At 40.1% G+C, this 17533-nt stretch overlaps 2 protein-coding genes across 5 annotated transcripts in view; one reads left to right on the forward strand and one right to left on the reverse strand.

Annotated features, from left to right (window-relative positions):
* Window positions 1–17533, reverse strand: part of LOC120448022 (tyrosine-protein kinase Src64B) — a 43106-nt gene that overhangs the window by 17351 nt on the left and 8222 nt on the right. For 3 of the 4 annotated variants that reach the window (XM_039629762.2, XM_039629760.2, XM_039629759.2), the window contains one exon: window positions 12323–12353. The exons of the other annotated variant lie outside the window; for it this stretch is intronic. The gene's annotated coding sequence lies outside the window, so the exon portion shown is untranslated. The remainder of the gene's footprint in view (window positions 1–12322; window positions 12354–17533) is intronic. 4 annotated transcript variants of the gene reach the window in all.
* On the forward strand, window positions 11117–12097 carry LOC120448023. The gene is made up of 2 exons (XM_039629764.1): window positions 11117–11268; window positions 11600–12097. The coding sequence occupies exons 1-2, from the start codon at window positions 11119–11121 to the stop codon at window positions 11795–11797; spliced, it is 348 nt and encodes a 115-aa protein (XP_039485698.1). The 5' UTR covers window positions 11117–11118; the 3' UTR covers window positions 11798–12097.

A 17533-nucleotide genomic window follows, 5' to 3' on the forward strand; every position in this document is an offset into this window, starting at 1 on the left:
GAAACCATACGGCCTGCCAAAATTGCTGACGCTATTAGGTATTTAGTTAATACTGAGCTTTATAGAAAGCACAATGTGTCAGTTAACGAGCAGTGGATCTCTGACTTCACATCCGAAACTGTTCCATTCATAGCATCTCAAGCTGATGTAGCCTTTATAGAGGGACAACTAGCCATCCAGCAGGAGGATGAAAATTCGGAGGCGCGTAATTCTGATCAGAATACTGAAGCCGAAGAACTAAATCCTGGAGGACAAGAAACTTTGCTTGAGAATAACCAGACACATACTGTAGGAATGACGAGAATTACAATAGCTCCAGGTGAGGGCCAAAAGCCTCTCGACGTAATTCTCGATGTGGATTCTGAAGAACTGGCATTCCCTAGCATATATGCTGGCGTAAAAAGACCATCTTCAGAAAGCTACACAACCATAGTTAGATCTGAACTCAGGAATGTAGATAGACGAGGTTGTCGAACTGATAAGTTATTCTTCAATTATAAGAAGTTGGAATTAATAAAAATTCGAAATAATATTTCAACGTGCTTACGTAAGCGGAGTGCCTCCAGTGCCATAACAGCTGCTAACGTCCTAAATGAAGATTTCATGGGCAACCTCATTTGTCATGATGAGGGATATAGGATCCTTAGGGACATTCGCACGTCTCCTGCTCACTGGGAAGATGAGAAGAAAAAGGTCATGGCCATGATTCGCCAATTTGGGCTGCCAACTTTTTTCATAACTTTATCGGCCGCTGAAACTAGGTGGCCAGAGCTGCTAGTACTGCTCAAGCGCAATGTAGATAGGGTTGATATAAGTGAAGAAGAAGCTTCAAATTTGCAGTTTAGGGAAAAGGCGCGCCTTATCAGAACAGACCCAGTGACGTGCGCTAGATATTTTGATTACAGATATAGAGAAGTTTTAAAACTTATGAAAAAGCCAGGGGGTGTCTTTGGAAGTAATTTCGTTACTACCTATTACTGGCGAGTTGAGTTTCAACAGAGAGGTTCGCCTCATATTCACGGCATGTTTTGGCTAAAAGATGCCCCAAAAGTGGATTTAAACAATGAAGAGTCTATACGCACTGTAATAGCCTTCATTGATCAGTTTGTAACTGTGGATGTTACAAACCCAGATTTGGCTCCGTATATTGAATACCAAAAGCATAAGCACGGGCATTCGTGTCTTAAAAAAGTGCGGGGACAATCTATTTGTCGTTTCGGTATTCCATACCCTCCAATGCCCCAGACGGAAATTTTAAATCCACTTCCCGAAGCAACTCAAAATTCTCTTCATCACGAAAACTTCAAAAAAATTCGAGATTTTCTACTTCGCAATCATGCAGATGACATGATTAGCCATTTAAGCATATTCGAAAATTTTCTTTCTCACAACCATGTGAGCCTCAGTTACGAGGACTACATTTATGCTATTAGGTCTAGTTTGAAAAAACCACAGATTTTTCTGAAGAGAACATTTGCAGAAATTCAAGTAAATGCTTATAATAAACACATTCTTTCTATGCAAAGGGCAAATATGGATATCCAGTTAATTTTGGACCCTTTTGCTTGCTGTAGCTACATTATTAATTATATTAACAAATCCCAACGGGGTATTTCGAAGTTAATGCGAGAAGCAGCTAATGACATTAGAAGAGGCAATTCAAGCATTCGACAAAAGCTACAGTATCTCGGTCACAAGTTTATTTCAGGCACTGAGATTTCTGCTCAGGAAGCCGTGTATTGTTGTCTGGGAATGGCGTTGTCCGAAGCAAGTAATAAGTGCGTTCATATCAACACCTTCCCTCCAGAACAACGAGTTCGTATGCTTAGACCTACACGCGACCTTCAAAATATGCCTCAGAATTCAACTGACATATTTCTGAAAGGATTGCTGGATAGATACGAACAAAGACCAGATTTCCATGAAGGCCTGTGTTTAGCCGATTTTTCAGCAAATTTCGAGTTTTCGAAAAGCCGTAGAAGTACTCGTCAGAGGGCAAATAGTGACGATGAAACTGAAGAAGGCAATGACGTGTTAGGAGATGTATATTTTCCGCTCCGAGATGGAAGCGGTTTTATTAGGGAAAGAAATAGGGCTAGTATTATTAGGTATAGGCCATTTAATATTAATACAGATAGGTTTAACTATTTTAGATCATTAGTTATGCTCTTTTCTCCGTGGCGAAACGAACAGGTAGATTTAATTCAAAGAAATTGCGAGGAGTTTTATAAGGAGAATGAGGAGGCTATTAAAGCCAACTTTGAAAAGTATAATGCCATAGATAGTTTGGAAGACGCGCTTAGAAGGGCCATGGAAGCAGATAGTATAGAAGAAAATGAAGAAGAGGAGGTCGAACATAATGAGGAGTTTAGGGCATTAGCTATTCCTGAAATATCTTCTCAAATTAATGTTTTAAACTTAAACAACAATTTGTTAGATGCTGATCCGGATAGCAATATCCGGGTTATAAAGCTTCCGCCACTTATATCCCCTTTAAACTTAGCCAATTTAGTTAGATCACTAAACTTGGAGCAAAAAACTTTCCTAACTCATGTCTTGCATAATGCAAGGAGAAATCGAACCTTTTATGAGTTCGTAGGTGGCGGAGCAGGTGTCGGCAAAAGTAGATTAATATCCACTTTATTTCAGTCCCTATCCAAGGAGTATAATGGTAGAGTAGGATGCGACCCAACTTCGGTAAAAATTTTACTGTGTGCTCCCACAGGCAAAGCTGCTTTCGGAATCGGAGGATCCACTCTTCATTCCATGTTCTCTCTTCCTGTAAATCAGGCTGGGTCCGCATTTAGAAGTTTAAGCCCTGATTTGTTGAATACACTTCGTTCAAGATTTATTGATCTTAAAATTCTTATAATAGACGAAATTTCTATGGTCGGTGCAACGATGTTTTCTCATTTGGACTCTCGCCTAAAGCAAATTTTTTCTACTGTTGAAACTCCTTTCGGAGGTATTTCGGTTATCGTGTTCGGCGATCTTAGACAATTGCGGCCCGTATGTGATCGCTGGATCTTTCAGGCCCCGTCACATGATCCATACAGTGCTATATTTGGATCGTATCTGTGGAGTCCTTTTAGGTTTTTTGAACTCACAGAGATAATGCGACAGCGAGATGACCAACCGTTTGCAATTGCACTTAACAACATGGCATCCGGCCAAATGACGTCTGATGATGTAAGCTTGCTTAGGTCTAGAATTTCCGATGAAAGTCAAATTCCAAATGACTCAATTCACCTTTTTACAAGTAATCAGGACACAGATCGGTACAACAGGGAGAAGCTTAACTCAATTCCCACTGCTCAATTTCTCTCGGAAGCTATAGACTCAGTTAAGTCCGCTCAAATAAGCTTAGAGCAGAGGAACAGATGTCTGGAACAAGCTAGGTCCCTTAAAACATCTGAGACACAAGGATTGTGTACCTCTCTGACTTTAAAAACCACTGCCAAATATATGATGACGGTCAATGTAGATACATCAGATGGTCTCGTAAACGGAGCCACTGGTGTCCTTAGGGAGATAGGCTTCAGTACATCCAACACTCCAGATCTTCTTTGGATACAATTTTTAGATGAAAGCATAGGAGTAAATGCGCGTTCTAAGCGCAGACATTATGAGGAGGCTTCTTGGACGCCGATTTCGAAAATTATAAAAAGTTTTCAAATTAATTCTAGTCAGGCAACTACAATTGACCGAAAGCAGTTTCCAGTGGTTCCTGCAGAAGCAATAACTATTCATAAAAGTCAAGGAGCTACGTACAGTAAAGTGGTAGTTCACACTAACTCTAGCATGCAGAGAGCTGCGCTGTATGTAGCCTGTAGTAGAGCAACAACTGCGGCAGGTCTCTTCATTATTGGACCTTTTGTCCCCCCAAGATCCGCACAGGATTCAGCTTCAGAAGCAGAGCTCCGAGAATTGCGTTCCACTAAGCTACTGAATACCCATTTCGATTGTTTAATCAATAGTCCGAACCTTCATATTTTTTTCCATAATACGGAAAGTTTACACTGCCACATTAGCGATGTTTGTTCCGATCGTCTAATGCTTAGGTCTTCTCTTCTGTGCTTCGTTGAAGCATCAACATACTCAAATGAAGTATACGAAATTCCTGGCTTTACCACAGCAGTGAGATTAGATTGCCAGTCAGTAGCTAGCGGAGCCCGACCAAAAAGAGGCATTCTCGTTTTTATTCGAAACGAACTTTTTGAGAATGTTAGTCTTTGCACAAGTGGTCGATTTTATTCAAATCTTTCAAATTTAGCCTCTCCAGTGTTTGAGTATGCTATCTTTAAGTACCGATCTTTAGGGATTCTTGTTTTATATAAAAGTCCGACCTATCCCTTAAAGAAGTTTGAAACTGAATTTAAGGATTTATTTCAGCAACACACATTTTTAAATAGTAATTGTTTAGTGTTAGGAGATTTTAACTTGTGCCTCCACTCCATCTCTGGCTGCTGTAAGCAAATTTTCGATTTTTTAGTAGATGTAAAGGGTTTTAGTTCGTTGCTAGATTTGAATTCGTCTACAACCAATAGCAATACGCATATTGATTGGGCTTTTTCAAATATTTTCGATAATCGGGCCACTGCGCGCACATTTGAGACCACATATAGTTACCACAGTGGAATATTAGTTAGCGTTAGGGAGGCAGAGTAGGTATTGTAGTTATTTTATTAAATATAAACTAAATAAGTATATATTTTTGAATTTTTTTAGTTATTAAATGCATTTATTATTAAATTTAAAAAAAAACAAAAAAACCAAAAAAAACCCTCAAAAATAATTAATATTTTTAAATAAGCCTGATAATTTAATTTAATTTTTTTAAGTATTAGATTATTTATTATTAAATAAAAAAACAAAAAACCCCAAAAAAAATATTAATATTTTTAAACAAGTCTGATAATTTAATTTAATTTAAAAAAAAAACAAGAAAAACCACAAAAAAAATAAATAAAAACCAAAAACCTAAGAAAAAAAATTAATATTTTTAAATAAGTGTGATAATTTAATTTAATAATTCATTTTTAAATATTTAATTTAATAATAATAATATCTATGCCTCCGTGTGCTACGGACAAACAAAATTTTTGGGGAACATGGAGTTTTATAAATTTTCCAAAGTTTGAAAACTCAAGTCGACTCGTAGGTCCCCAAAATTGATTTTGGTTTAAACGACCCCGTTGTAACTCAACGGCCTCCACGTGGTGTTCCCTGGGTACCGATTTAAAAATTTTAATCGGAAGCTAATTCGAGCGGCGAAAAGTTACGTATGTACATATATGAAGGCATATTTATTGTTATTAAATTTAGCTGCTGAGTAACGGGTATCTAATAGTCGGGGAACTCGACTATAGCGTTCTCTCTTGTTTTGTTTTTTTTTGTTGTTCCTGACCCCGCGACGTCAGCACTTGGCTAAAAAGGCTAAAAAGCCGCCAGTGACCAGTTAAGTGGAGGCAAAGCCCAGTCAAGCCGCTGTTACCAACGCCGTCCGATTGTCGATTGTGGAATGGCCATGACGACAGCGAAAGCCACATACACAATGGGGCATTAACGCCTGTATCCTGAATTCTGATGTTGCCACACACGCAACTCGCAAGGAATTTAATTCAGTGTAAGGAAACGTAAATGGAAAGAATAAATGTGTAATTATCCAGAAATTAGCAAGCGCAATGCTGGTGGAAATAATCCAAAGGCAGACGGGATATCCGGTTTATCCTTATAATTGCTAATAGCTTTTTATTTTATTTTTTTTTATATGAAAAAACCGTTTAATTAGTCCATTTAATAACTTATATTTGTTTTTCTCTAAAGTGCGACTATTTCATATGATTTTTAGTAGTTTAAATCTCGACTTTGAGGTGGCATTCCAGTATTTTTGGAACTACCACGCACAGTCTGCGGGTAAGGTACAGTTTTTAGAGGTGGAGTTGCGACTGGAGTGCAGCAATTACTCAAAGTTTTTCCCCAAATCGAAGTCTTGTAGCCATTGGCAGCTCATTTCTCATGTGTGGGTCCCTCTTGTCGCACTTCCAATTGGGTCAAGCGCGGGATTTCGACACCCAAAAGTTTTGTGAGGGAATCAACGAAAGGAAAGAGAGGGAACCGGGGTGCTGGAGCGGTATTCCAGCCCACCGGCTGATAAGCCATTAAGCCTCAACGGCGCTGTTGGAACAGAAGCGACCCATCAGATGCGGTCGACTCTTATCGGACAACAGAAAATTTAAACGCTCGAGAGTCGTTAGCTGACCCCAAAACCCAAAAAAAAGAGTGAAATGTACAAATGCATATCGATGGAGTGCATTTAATGGTCTGTGGAGGAGGTGGGTTCGCTTATCGCAGACACTGTTTTTGGTCTTTAGGGGCATTCGCCCAACGCTTCGTTGGTTAGAGATGGAAATGTTTAAAGTGGCATTTCCCAGTTTGCCTTTGGGAATAGCACATACTATATTTTTAGGTTTTTACTATGTTAAAGCTTTAAATGTGCATGCACAATGTTAGCGTTAAGAACCATATTTTGTTTAAATCCTCCGATTTTTCATGTTCGTTTGAAACATGTGAGCACATTTTCTACCATCACTAGTCGCTTGTCGACAACATATGGTATCGCACATTTAAGTCAACAAGACAAATTACCCAAAATGTAATGTCGCACCCCCTCGGCATCGAAAATCTTCTTATACAACTCGGCATGTGGGCAACAATCGCGATCGAGAATCGGGGAAAGAGACATCCTTTTCTTTTCTGCCTTTTTTTTCTGAACGTGTTTGCTGCATTTGCATGCATAAACACATGACGTGCTCCACATTCGTGTGACATTTGTTGCGAGGGGCGGGCGGAGATGGGGAGCTGCAAAAGTGTTACACGCAACAACTGAACAGGCAACAAAAGGGTGTCCGAAAAAATAAAAAATTAAACTATGTATTCGGGTGTTTAGACTAGGATATACCTAGTACCAAATGAAATATCTGCCAACTACTGGCTACATATGCTTAGGTTTTCCATTTGTTAAGTAGAAACAATTTTAATCTTTCTTATTACATATTAAAGGTTCAATTATTCCGATCAACGGATTGCAATATTTTCTTCAAATTATATAGTTCGCCTAAGACAGCATACCTCACATTCCTAATACCCTGTACATAAACTGAGAGGGAAAGGAAAGCCGAAATGAGGCTGCAATGCCTTGTTGCCTTTTATATCGCTTCCATTGCATTTTTGGCGCAGTGCAACGCAAAGTGTGGGGCGGAAATGTGGAAAAACAGGGGAGGGTGTCAGGCAACCAAGGGAAATTGGGGCAAAAGTGCAGCAGTGGAAACCGAAGCTGACCATGGGGGGATTATCATGGGAGCCGGGCTAAATGTCATTAGAGCCAGACTAATTGAATGGGCGATAATAAAAAAAATAAAGGGGGTTGGTTGAGTCGGAGAAACGAAATGGCAGATAGTAAAACCAAATAGTGAAAGTCTCTGTTGGGTCATAAATTTACAGGAATTTTGCCAAATATGCAATTTAAATAACCATACAAATTGCTTTGCATCGAGTATGAATATTTGAACGCAGCGGAGGCAAATTTTAACTGACTTTTCAGCTGGAAAGGAGAGGCAAAAACGGAAATTTCCCCAAACATCCGACTGAAGTATTTAATTTCCTACTCAACGATGCAGTCTGAGCCTCAGGCTGCCACTGATGTCATTTCTATGTACGTGAGCAGACATTCTGTGGGGTGGTGGTAAAATGCTGAAGGAAATGCCTAAGTGGGAGGTGTATATACACCCAGCCAGACATCAGACATGGTGGGAAAAGTCAGGGAGTCCCAGTCAGGTAGCAGTAACATAACGTAACATAAATAGAAAACAGCCACAAAGGCTTGACAACGCGACAAAGTTCTGTTTCTGTTTCAACCGCCCCCACCTTCTTATGACATCCAACTCAACCTCCTCATAACACCCACCTCCATATTTCAGCAACCCCAGGGACATATCAGGTACATCCTGCGACACTCCAAGCAACCCCCGCAGTTACATATGCGGCAGAAATTATGAATGAAACGAGGGAAAAGCAGAATGCCAAGCAAAACATGAGGGAAGGAAAAAATAAAAACAAAACAAAACAAAAACAAATTCTTTAACTAACTGAGACTGCCCTTAAACTAACTTGAAATTCGCTTTAATTTTTAAAAATCATATAAAACATTCAAGATGATTTACGATCTAAAATAGATTTATTGCCCGAGAAGACAAATTTGTTTTTGGTGATGGTATTATTTCATTGTAAATTCAGAGTTGTGTCCGTCCAAGGAAGATTGCTGTCCGTTCTACAGAGATGCGCACAAAACTTGAGTTGTATTTCAATTTTAATGAGTACAATTTGTGCCTTAAAACTCATTCTCTCATTAGCATCAGTAGCAGCTACTATTCTTTTGTACTTTAGCTCGCTTTCCCAGCTTCAGAGCCACAACAAAGTTTGTCACAAAGTTATAATGCTCTCATTAGGCTCGAGGAATATGCAAGGACATAGCCGGGTACTGGGATTCAGTGGGTTCTTTGGGGGTGGACTGCGGCATTCTCTCCGGCATTCTTCCGCTCTTCTTTCCGCAACTTCAAATGCAGCACCACACAGCGCAGCACAACAATGCAGCTCAGTTTTAAAAGATTAAAAAATGTTCTGTGGACAGGACACCAGGAACTTCAGCATCAACGGCAGAAGGAGCAGGACTTTGGCACAGGATGCAGTCTGGGGGCATGAAACTTTTTAGCACTTTTTATTGCTGCTGCCACTACAGCAAACTGTCTGAAACAGACAACCACGCCACACTTTGCCATCAGACGGGAGACAGCACAAATTGTCAGGTTGTTGACGAGTCGCTGGCTGATGTTGCTACCACTGCTAATGTTGCTGCAGTTGCAAGTTCCCATTGCATCGCCATTGCCATCGCCATCGCCATTGCCAGCGCCGTTGCAGCTGCAGTTGCAGTTTGCTGTCTGAATGCAGACATAAACAACAATTTAGAGGAATACAATAAACAGCCATTCTAGCGGGGAACGCAACTTGCCACTCGGCCTGGTCATAAAGCAGGTCTCTGACTCTATATCTTAACCGAAGATGGGGGAGAAATACATCAAAGATACGTTTACCTATGGCAATCACTGGGAAAAATATTCTAAAAATGTTAACGATGAAGAATACAGAAAAACTTAAACGTGTGTTTCCAAAACTGATTGTTCTAAAGAAACAAAGAGCGATTTCAAAGTTTTGGGGGTTAATGGAAAGTAAATACATTTGTTTAAGTGATCTTGGCCTGTTAACGGTTTGGCCCCTTCTTGTGCGAAGAATCTCTAGCGCTGCACTTGAACAAAATTAAACTACTCATTTAAGTTGTGATTACCCGTCGCGCTGCCTCAAGTGGTCGCGAGCAAAGTGTGCTTATCAACACCAGAAAATGCAGAAAATGTGGCGTTGAACAGCCAGGGCAACCAGGGGGAAGGTGGGGTGCAAGTTTAAACAAATATTTTATAGAGCACACATGATGGTGGCACTGGCAACGGCAACCAGCAACCAACAGCATCCGAAGCTTCCTCTTCAGGTGAAGCAGCAGCTGTGGGTTAATGCCGGCATTAGTGCTGCTGCTGGTGTGTGTGAATGGTGTGTGTATATGCTGTGTGTGTGTGTCTGGGAGGGCTTGACATAGTTTCAAGCGGGCGCTTAACGCTGAGTTATCTGAAATACAAACACACGCACCCGTAGTAGTATGGCACAGGTAAAAACAAACACTCACGTTCACAGGTGAAGTTGATTTATGCAACAGCTTGCCAAGGCAACTGATTTTGCACTGATAAAAACCTAGAACAGAGTTACGAATAGAACAAAGAAAAGGTGCTGCAGATTTTAAACTGCGTCTTACTTTATAACCTCAGGTTAGCGCTTCAAAAAGCATAATTGCAAAGAACATAAGTTCAGGTTACAGTTCATCTAGACACTTGCCGTTTTTAAGTCATTAATTTACAATAACATTATTGTCTTGACCTGAAAAACTAAAATAAGTTTTAAGTCAAGTTCCGGTTAAAGTTAATGTTAGGACTTGAGTAAAACACAACAATTTGACCCAAAAAGTCTCCCAGTGCTCGGAACACCCGCGCTGAGTATCATAATTTTGTAAACTTAAGGCCTTTAGACCTATTAAAATAAATGTGTATTAGTGTGCTGCACACGTGGTGTTCGTTTGTTTGTGCCACTCAAAAAACTGGCAGGGCGAAATTGCATTTCATCCCATAACTGGACCAACAAGGCATGAGGATACACCGCCGCTCCTTTGGTCCGTTGCAAATTCATGAAATTTTCATCATCGCTTCAATGCTGCAGTTGCAGCTTGCACTTATGTGCAACTATTTTATGCATGAAACCAAATAATCATCCTCCATGCACCCCCAAAAGTCAGCAGAGGGTCAGTTCCATAACTTCATTAATGTCAAAAGAGGTAAAAGGCTGGCCTCAACCATGGGCAAAGGTGGCAAACACAATCGCAAGTTGCAACAGCAAAGTACACACATATAATCCGCATAATTTCGTGAGGGAACGAGGCGAGAAGACAGCCGCTTAACCTTCTCGCCTTACCCGCTGCCACATGCGTTCCCGTATAATTAGTCATGAAATTGGAGACCCGAGACGTGCCGAGGGTTTGTCTAGGCGGCATTGAAGGGTTGCCCCAGTGTCCCCTTGGCCCCTCACAAATCGTACACCCAACCGCCCGCCAGTTGCGCTTGGCTACTTGCCGCGTGTGTCATTCATGCCTCTACCGCCACACAGCGGCGGTCACAAAAATAGGGGGTCATTAAAAGCGAAAATGAGCGTTAACATTGGTTGTTAATACATAATACATATTTTTACTCGTTTACTTAAAACAAGTCGTTGTTTTTATAACAGGTCATTAGTTAAACTGTTATTAAAATGATTGCTAATGTTGATTACATCTGACTTTTAGACGACCCAATATATGTCCCATGCTATTCTATTGACCTCGACCGTTGGCAACTTCTGCCGCTTCGCCCAGCATGTGGCCAGGTGATTTGAACACATATCCACAGTGCACAACAAAAGATCCAAGAAATGCATCGTTGGAAATCCAAATGGAGTGAGGCACAGGGAAGGGGTACTGGCAATGCATCGATGACTTTCCCCTCCTTTGCGGCAGGCACCTCATCACAAAAAGCTAAAGCCGGACCCGACAGCTGCATTGCGTGTGGCACCGACAACATGGTAATTCAATTTATCCATCGAAATCCGTCAGCCGAATAGAAAATCTGTTTTCCAGCGATTAGAAGACAAACCCGATGAAAAACAGACCGCGTAAAAAACAAAACTGAGAAGTAAATAAACTTATGTTTGGAAAATGAATGGGAAAAAGTTCCAGATTTTCCTGTTCATCACTGTCTCCAATTTGCAAATAAAAGCCACAGAATAATGGTAATAAGCCTAAAGCGAACTCTATTCAACTTTATTTCTACTGTGTTCCTAAATGTACATTCCTGAAGCTATGAACTTTTAAAATATATAGCTTTACTGATTTATTTTTACGATTCTCTTTCAGCCTCGAACGAAATCGTTACTTCAGATTGGTCAATTAGCCGCAGATGTGTGGATATGCTTAGAAATTTATTGCCAGCTACGAACATGTCAAAGATATAATAACGGATTTTATGCGGTCATAAAGAGTATACTTGCTGGAAAAACCTTGGTATTAGGCCTATGGATATCGTTCTCTGGTTCTTTATATGCGCTCGCTTAAACAACTATCAGAAAACCAGACCTAACCCAACCCAAGTGATTTACGTATGCGAGGCGGGGTTTGGCGGTGGCAGGCGGCTGGCTGGGCAAGTGCCGAAAAACTCGTTTTGGAGTCCACTTCAAGAACTGGAGCAAGCTGCTCGAGTATCCATCCACTGTTATATTCCAGCATCTCTAGCTCCATCAGGTTTTTTGCTCTTTTTCTATTTTTGAATTGAGCACACAGCTGGCTCAAAACAAAAAAAAAAAAACAAAAAAAGAAGGAAAATACTGTGGGCCAAAAAAAAAAAAATATATATCGCGTTTTATCTGGGCGTTAGGGGCAGAATAGGAGAAGTTGGGCCAAAGAATGGCCCGATATACAGATGAATGCAAAGATAAAGCTGCCCCCACAAATTCCCGCTGCCAAAGTGGAACAAGTTCAAAATCGCCCGCGGCCATGTGACAAAAACTTGGCAGTCTCAAAAGAGAAAACCCCCCACCACTAAAAAAAAATCCTACAAAAAGTATTCCGTGTTCTGCTCACCTTTGATTCGGTCAAAGTTGGTTATCGCAACCTGAAATGAAAGAGAGATACGGATTTCGTCAATTATCGTGAGAATTGGGCACTGTATATTGTACAAAAAACATATATTTTTGTATATATTCCCATATGCAAGTAAATAGATTTACTACTATCCCTCCATCCACGCACATTTTCACATCCGCATGGCGGCTTATCAGCTGCTGCTGTCTGATTCGCTTTTTTTTTACTCAGACTGACAGACTGCTTTCGGGGCAAACAGAAAATACAAATAAAGGAGGAATAAATGTAATAATAAACCAGTAGACAGATAAATATCAACTAAAGTATACCCAGTAAAATACAAATACTATTTAGGCTTAATAATCACTTCTACAGATTTACAAGCAGCAATTGCAAAGCAATAAAATACATCAGTGCAATAATAGTAGAGTTGTAATGTGTACCTATGCACATCCTTAAACAAATCTCAAAACATAATATAAGTAAGGGGTATCGAAAGAACGCAACACTGACTAACAATAACGACGACGCGGCGCAAATATTGATTTTCATGTTTGTATGTATAAGAGTATTCGTTCGTATTTATAAACCCGTAGAAACTTCATTTTTATATGCATCAGCCGAATATGCGTAAACACAAAAGACCCAAAGCAAAACAAGCCAAAACAAAAGAGGGCCCCAGTCCCTGAGCTTTTTGGCTGGTTCGGCGCGGCTTGAATTATTTCAAACACGTTGAAACAATTGCCAAGAAAAGGCGCTAAAACGGAGCGAAAAAAAATCTAGGAAATTTGTTCTGTATTTTATGATATGAGAGGGAAGGCTGGCCAGAAGACTACGCCCCCCATTTTCTTTTGCGGGCAATCACATTTGCAGGACGACCACCCCTACGAATTTCTAGGATTTCCCTTTGCCAGCTCGCCTGCCTCGTCGTTTTTATTCTGTTCGTTTGCTGAAATGCTAAAATGGTAAAATGCTCACGTGACCTGCTTGCCAAAGTCAACGCAAAAACCGAAACGTCTCAGGATGTGTGTGGATTGCGCCGCGAGGCATTTTCTAAGGATATTTCCAGCACGAGGGGCGCCTGACCCTATAAGGCAAGTCGGGTCGTTAGAGAAGCAGATGTATCACTTTCGGTTTCCGTCAGTCAGCTGGGTTTTCTACTCTCGACTTGGTCTTCACCAGCTGTTCCTCGTTTTCTCTGTATCTCTTCTCTCTTAGCGTTTTGAGAAGTGTACGCCCCACAAAATAAAAAGCGTTGAAGCAGCGAGGGTCGTGCACACACTTCTCATGTTTATTTTAGATCGGGTACTTGAAGATAGCGTGGAACAAAATTGGAACAAACAGCAGGGAGTAAACGAGAACAAATGATGGACAACGATTTTATTGGATTTTTTCTAGGCCAATGACTTTTAGCACATCTCCAAAAATTCAAAGAACACACACAAAGATAATGCATCATTAACATAACCAAAACCCTTAAAACGAACGTATATTGAAAAGCAGAAGTTTAGGACCAATTCTGATAGCTGTGATAGACAGGCATCTTTAAATAGATTTATCATTTTCAGTCCAAACATTCCTGACTGCATCATTTCAAAGTAAACCCGCAAATGAAATCAAAACAAAACTCAAGTGCTGACCAGATAAGAGCGTCTCGAGAGAGTTGTTATATGGCGGCAAAAAAGTAGTAAATAGTAAAAGCGCAGTTTGTACACTAGAAAAATAAAGCAACTCCTTTGGAACGCACAGAGAATTTCAAATTCCACTTGAATCGAATCGGAAATCAAGCAAAATATATTTACAATGTTGTCATTTATCAGGAGGGTAAATAAACACGGCGAATAACTTCATGAAGGTATTTACTTACGAGCAAAATAAATTCTCAGAACAAGGCTATTCGTCATGAATTTGACGTCAAAGTAATAAGCTGACGTCAAAGCCTGGCAAGCTTGAAACCTCAGTGGAATTTCATTAAACCAACTCCAATTAATAACAAAATTTGATTAGGGAGTTGCACCATAGGTTAATAATTAATCTTGAAGTACTTTTTCGGTTGCAAGTTCCCTACATTTTGGTTGTAGACGTACCCCACCCCAAAAAAGCACCGAATTCAATCCCCATAAACAACGAAAGCAACATGTTTTGGCCTAGCTAAAAATGCAATTTATGTGGCACGGTGGCAAAAAGCAGCGGCAGCGACACTCGAACATGCAATATGGACATGTGAACAATTTTCCGGCAGCACAGCTGCCTTGTACATTTGATGCAAATGTGGGAAAATATTTTCCAAAAGACCACACGAGAGAATTATGTATTTGAAAATTATCCTCACAGCGAAAATAAATAGCAATTTACGAAAACAATTCAAGAAATGCCGGCAACGAAATCCCGAATTGAATCTAAATGTTTGGGAAACGATAAAACGAACTGTTTGAGATATAAATATTTGTTTGTTTGTCTATTTGAAGTGCTTGCTTGGTAAGCAAACATGGTAGATAGAAGCTTTTATTGCATCCCCAGAGTGTGTTAATTGAGGAGGAAATCGAACGGCCCTTAAGCCCTGGTCAAAGCCCACTTTAACCCCGGCTCGTGACAAACCCATTTATTGATTTAAAAAATCTATGTCAAATTGATTACAGCCGCGTCACGTAGCCCAGTAAACAAAAAAAAAACCAAACCAAAAAAAAGCAAAATGCAATAATAATCAGCAAAGTGCATTGCATTGCAGAAGCGTTTGGGGAGCGTACTGGGCTTCCATTCATTTAATTCCAGTTCACTTGAGTTCAGTTTCAGGTTTGGATTCTGTTCTCTCTATTGAAGCTGAAAAAAACACCAACTTTTGCCGCTTTTTTGCGACAAGTGCAGCCCACTCTAGACACAATTCCAACTGCAATGCACTTGAGACAAAAGCTCCGGCGCAATGCAGCAAGAAAATGGGGGAAAAATCCCCGAGATGGGGGGCATTGAAAACTCTGCCCACCCTCCGAATTGAAAATGAGAATGAGAACGAGATTTCGCTATCGGCACAATCGCAGCGTGACATTTTGTCAGTCGTTTGGACAGTCATTCAATTGAGGCAGTTGCTAGGAAATAACTCGAGTCAAGCTTAAAAGTGGAGACAAATTACTACTTCATCAGTGGAAGTACGGCACAAAAAATTATGTTCTAGATTCCTGCAGTTGTAATGGCAATAAAAAAATGTCTGATTAAGTATCTCAGCATTGAACTCTTAAACAATTAGAAAAAAAGACTCATTTGATTCTAAGAAAAAATGAGATTAATATCTATACTGCATACAAACTTAGACATCTTCCACAAGCTCTAAAAACAAAGAGTATATATTGATATGTATTTAGCTCACTTCGCTTTATTTATTTCTTAGTCTGAGAACGCAATTTGTTTTTATGCTCGCTTTAGTGTACAATTTAGTTCCTTAGCTTCGAACTATTGTCATAAAAAAAATAGTTGAGCACAGCAATTTTCAGCGAAGTGCTGAAAACTTGATCAAAGCATTTTAGTTTATCAAAACTTTGTCATGGGAACTATCAAAGCAAAACAAATCCGTTTCTTTTGTTTGGCGTTTTCCATTTTTGTTTTTTTTTCTATCACTACCGTTTTGTGTGGCGCTCTCATGCCAACTGAAGTCAGCATGAAATATGCTATGAAAATTTGTAGTTGTTTGGAAAAGGAGCACTAACCCCCCAACCCCTCCTCAATTTCCTCCTCTAAAAGCGCTTTTGTGGAGCTCAAGACCCGTCAGACTTAAACTATGTTCATGTCGCGCTTGTTTGCCTGATGAGGCTACAACGAATTTATCACGTACTTGTCACAAGGAATTCACGTGTTGGAACAAATACTCAAATAAGCAAACTTGAATAAGCAGAGAACTTTATGAATGGCTGAGCAGCATTTAGTTCAAGCGCTATAATAACAAATATGTTTCACAAGTATCGTCAGCTAAAGGAAAACATATTTGGCCACGAATTCTAGCACAATGAAATAAACTTTGTCAACGGTTTAAAAGATAAAATGGCTATCTTAACAACTGACTTAAAAAGTGTTTATCTGGAGGATTACACACCTGGGTGTTCCTTAAGATTATTAATTGCACCCTAATTACAACTGGTATCTTTCTCATCTCATGGTTCTGTAAAGCCGCTTTTATGACCCTGTTTTGCACAACTATGTTTCTAAAGATTTGTGGCAGTTGTGACTAATTACAAACATTGTTCCATCCAACGGGCATCTTCAACTATCCCACATATACAACATCTCCAAAGTCAAAGGAACTTCCTGCCCTCAAAGAAGCTGGCTAATGTCTTATGAGCACAAGTAAAAATCTCTAGAACTTTATGAGGAAAATGAAGAGTTGCTAGGCACAAGTGAGAATTTGAGTTAGGGGTTGTTCTACCCCACCCCCTTCCAAGTTTGAAGTTAAACTTTTTAATTTCATTTGAGGTTTTTGAGTGAGGAATCTCTGTGTGTAAGCGTGTGCAAAGAGTTTGTCTAAGACCTCACAGCAATGTGAAGTTGTCAAGTTTCCGTGCGTTTGGGGAATTACCAGGGCAGTGGGGGTTAAGATAGTGGGAAATAGGGTTGGATGAAGGGTTGCTGGAATCCTGAGCATTTGCTTTATTCGCTGTCATTCTGGAAATGCCTTTGCATCGAATTTACTCAACTTCCACACTCTGCTTTACTGACTACACTGCACAAAATACATCTTAAAAATGATTATAAATAAGTGTGGAAAATATAAAGATAATCAATATATTTTTAAGATATCAAGAAGCAAGAACTAAGAAATTGAACGCGTTATTTAACATCTTTATTCCCAAATTAAATTTAGGTAATTTGCTCTTATATCAGTGCACTTTTGTGCGCTTCGGGGGCATTTGTATCTCCCAAGACAGTTATTGCGGCTACAGCGCTGCCTGTGCTCCACTTTCGTGTTTATATTTATCTGGCTGGTGGCCCGGAGCTCCTTCCTGCCGCCGACCAATTCACATCCTGGCTCCTGCTCCTGCTCCTTTGATGGCTGGCAAATTCACACCTTGTACTGTTGGGCTGATGCGGGTTCAATGCACCGAAATTTCATTTGAATATTAGCTCCACCAGATAGACAGAGATTGCATTTGGGGAATCGATTTGCCATTTCGTTGCCCTGTCACTGGCAATAGCCAAAGTTCCCAGGACCTTTGGCTCGTCCGAGAA

The sequence above is a fragment of the Drosophila santomea genome, chromosome 3L (genome assembly GCF_016746245.2).
Source record: "Drosophila santomea strain STO CAGO 1482 chromosome 3L, Prin_Dsan_1.1, whole genome shotgun sequence".
In the NCBI taxonomy this organism is placed as follows: Eukaryota; Metazoa; Arthropoda; class Insecta; order Diptera; family Drosophilidae; genus Drosophila; species Drosophila santomea.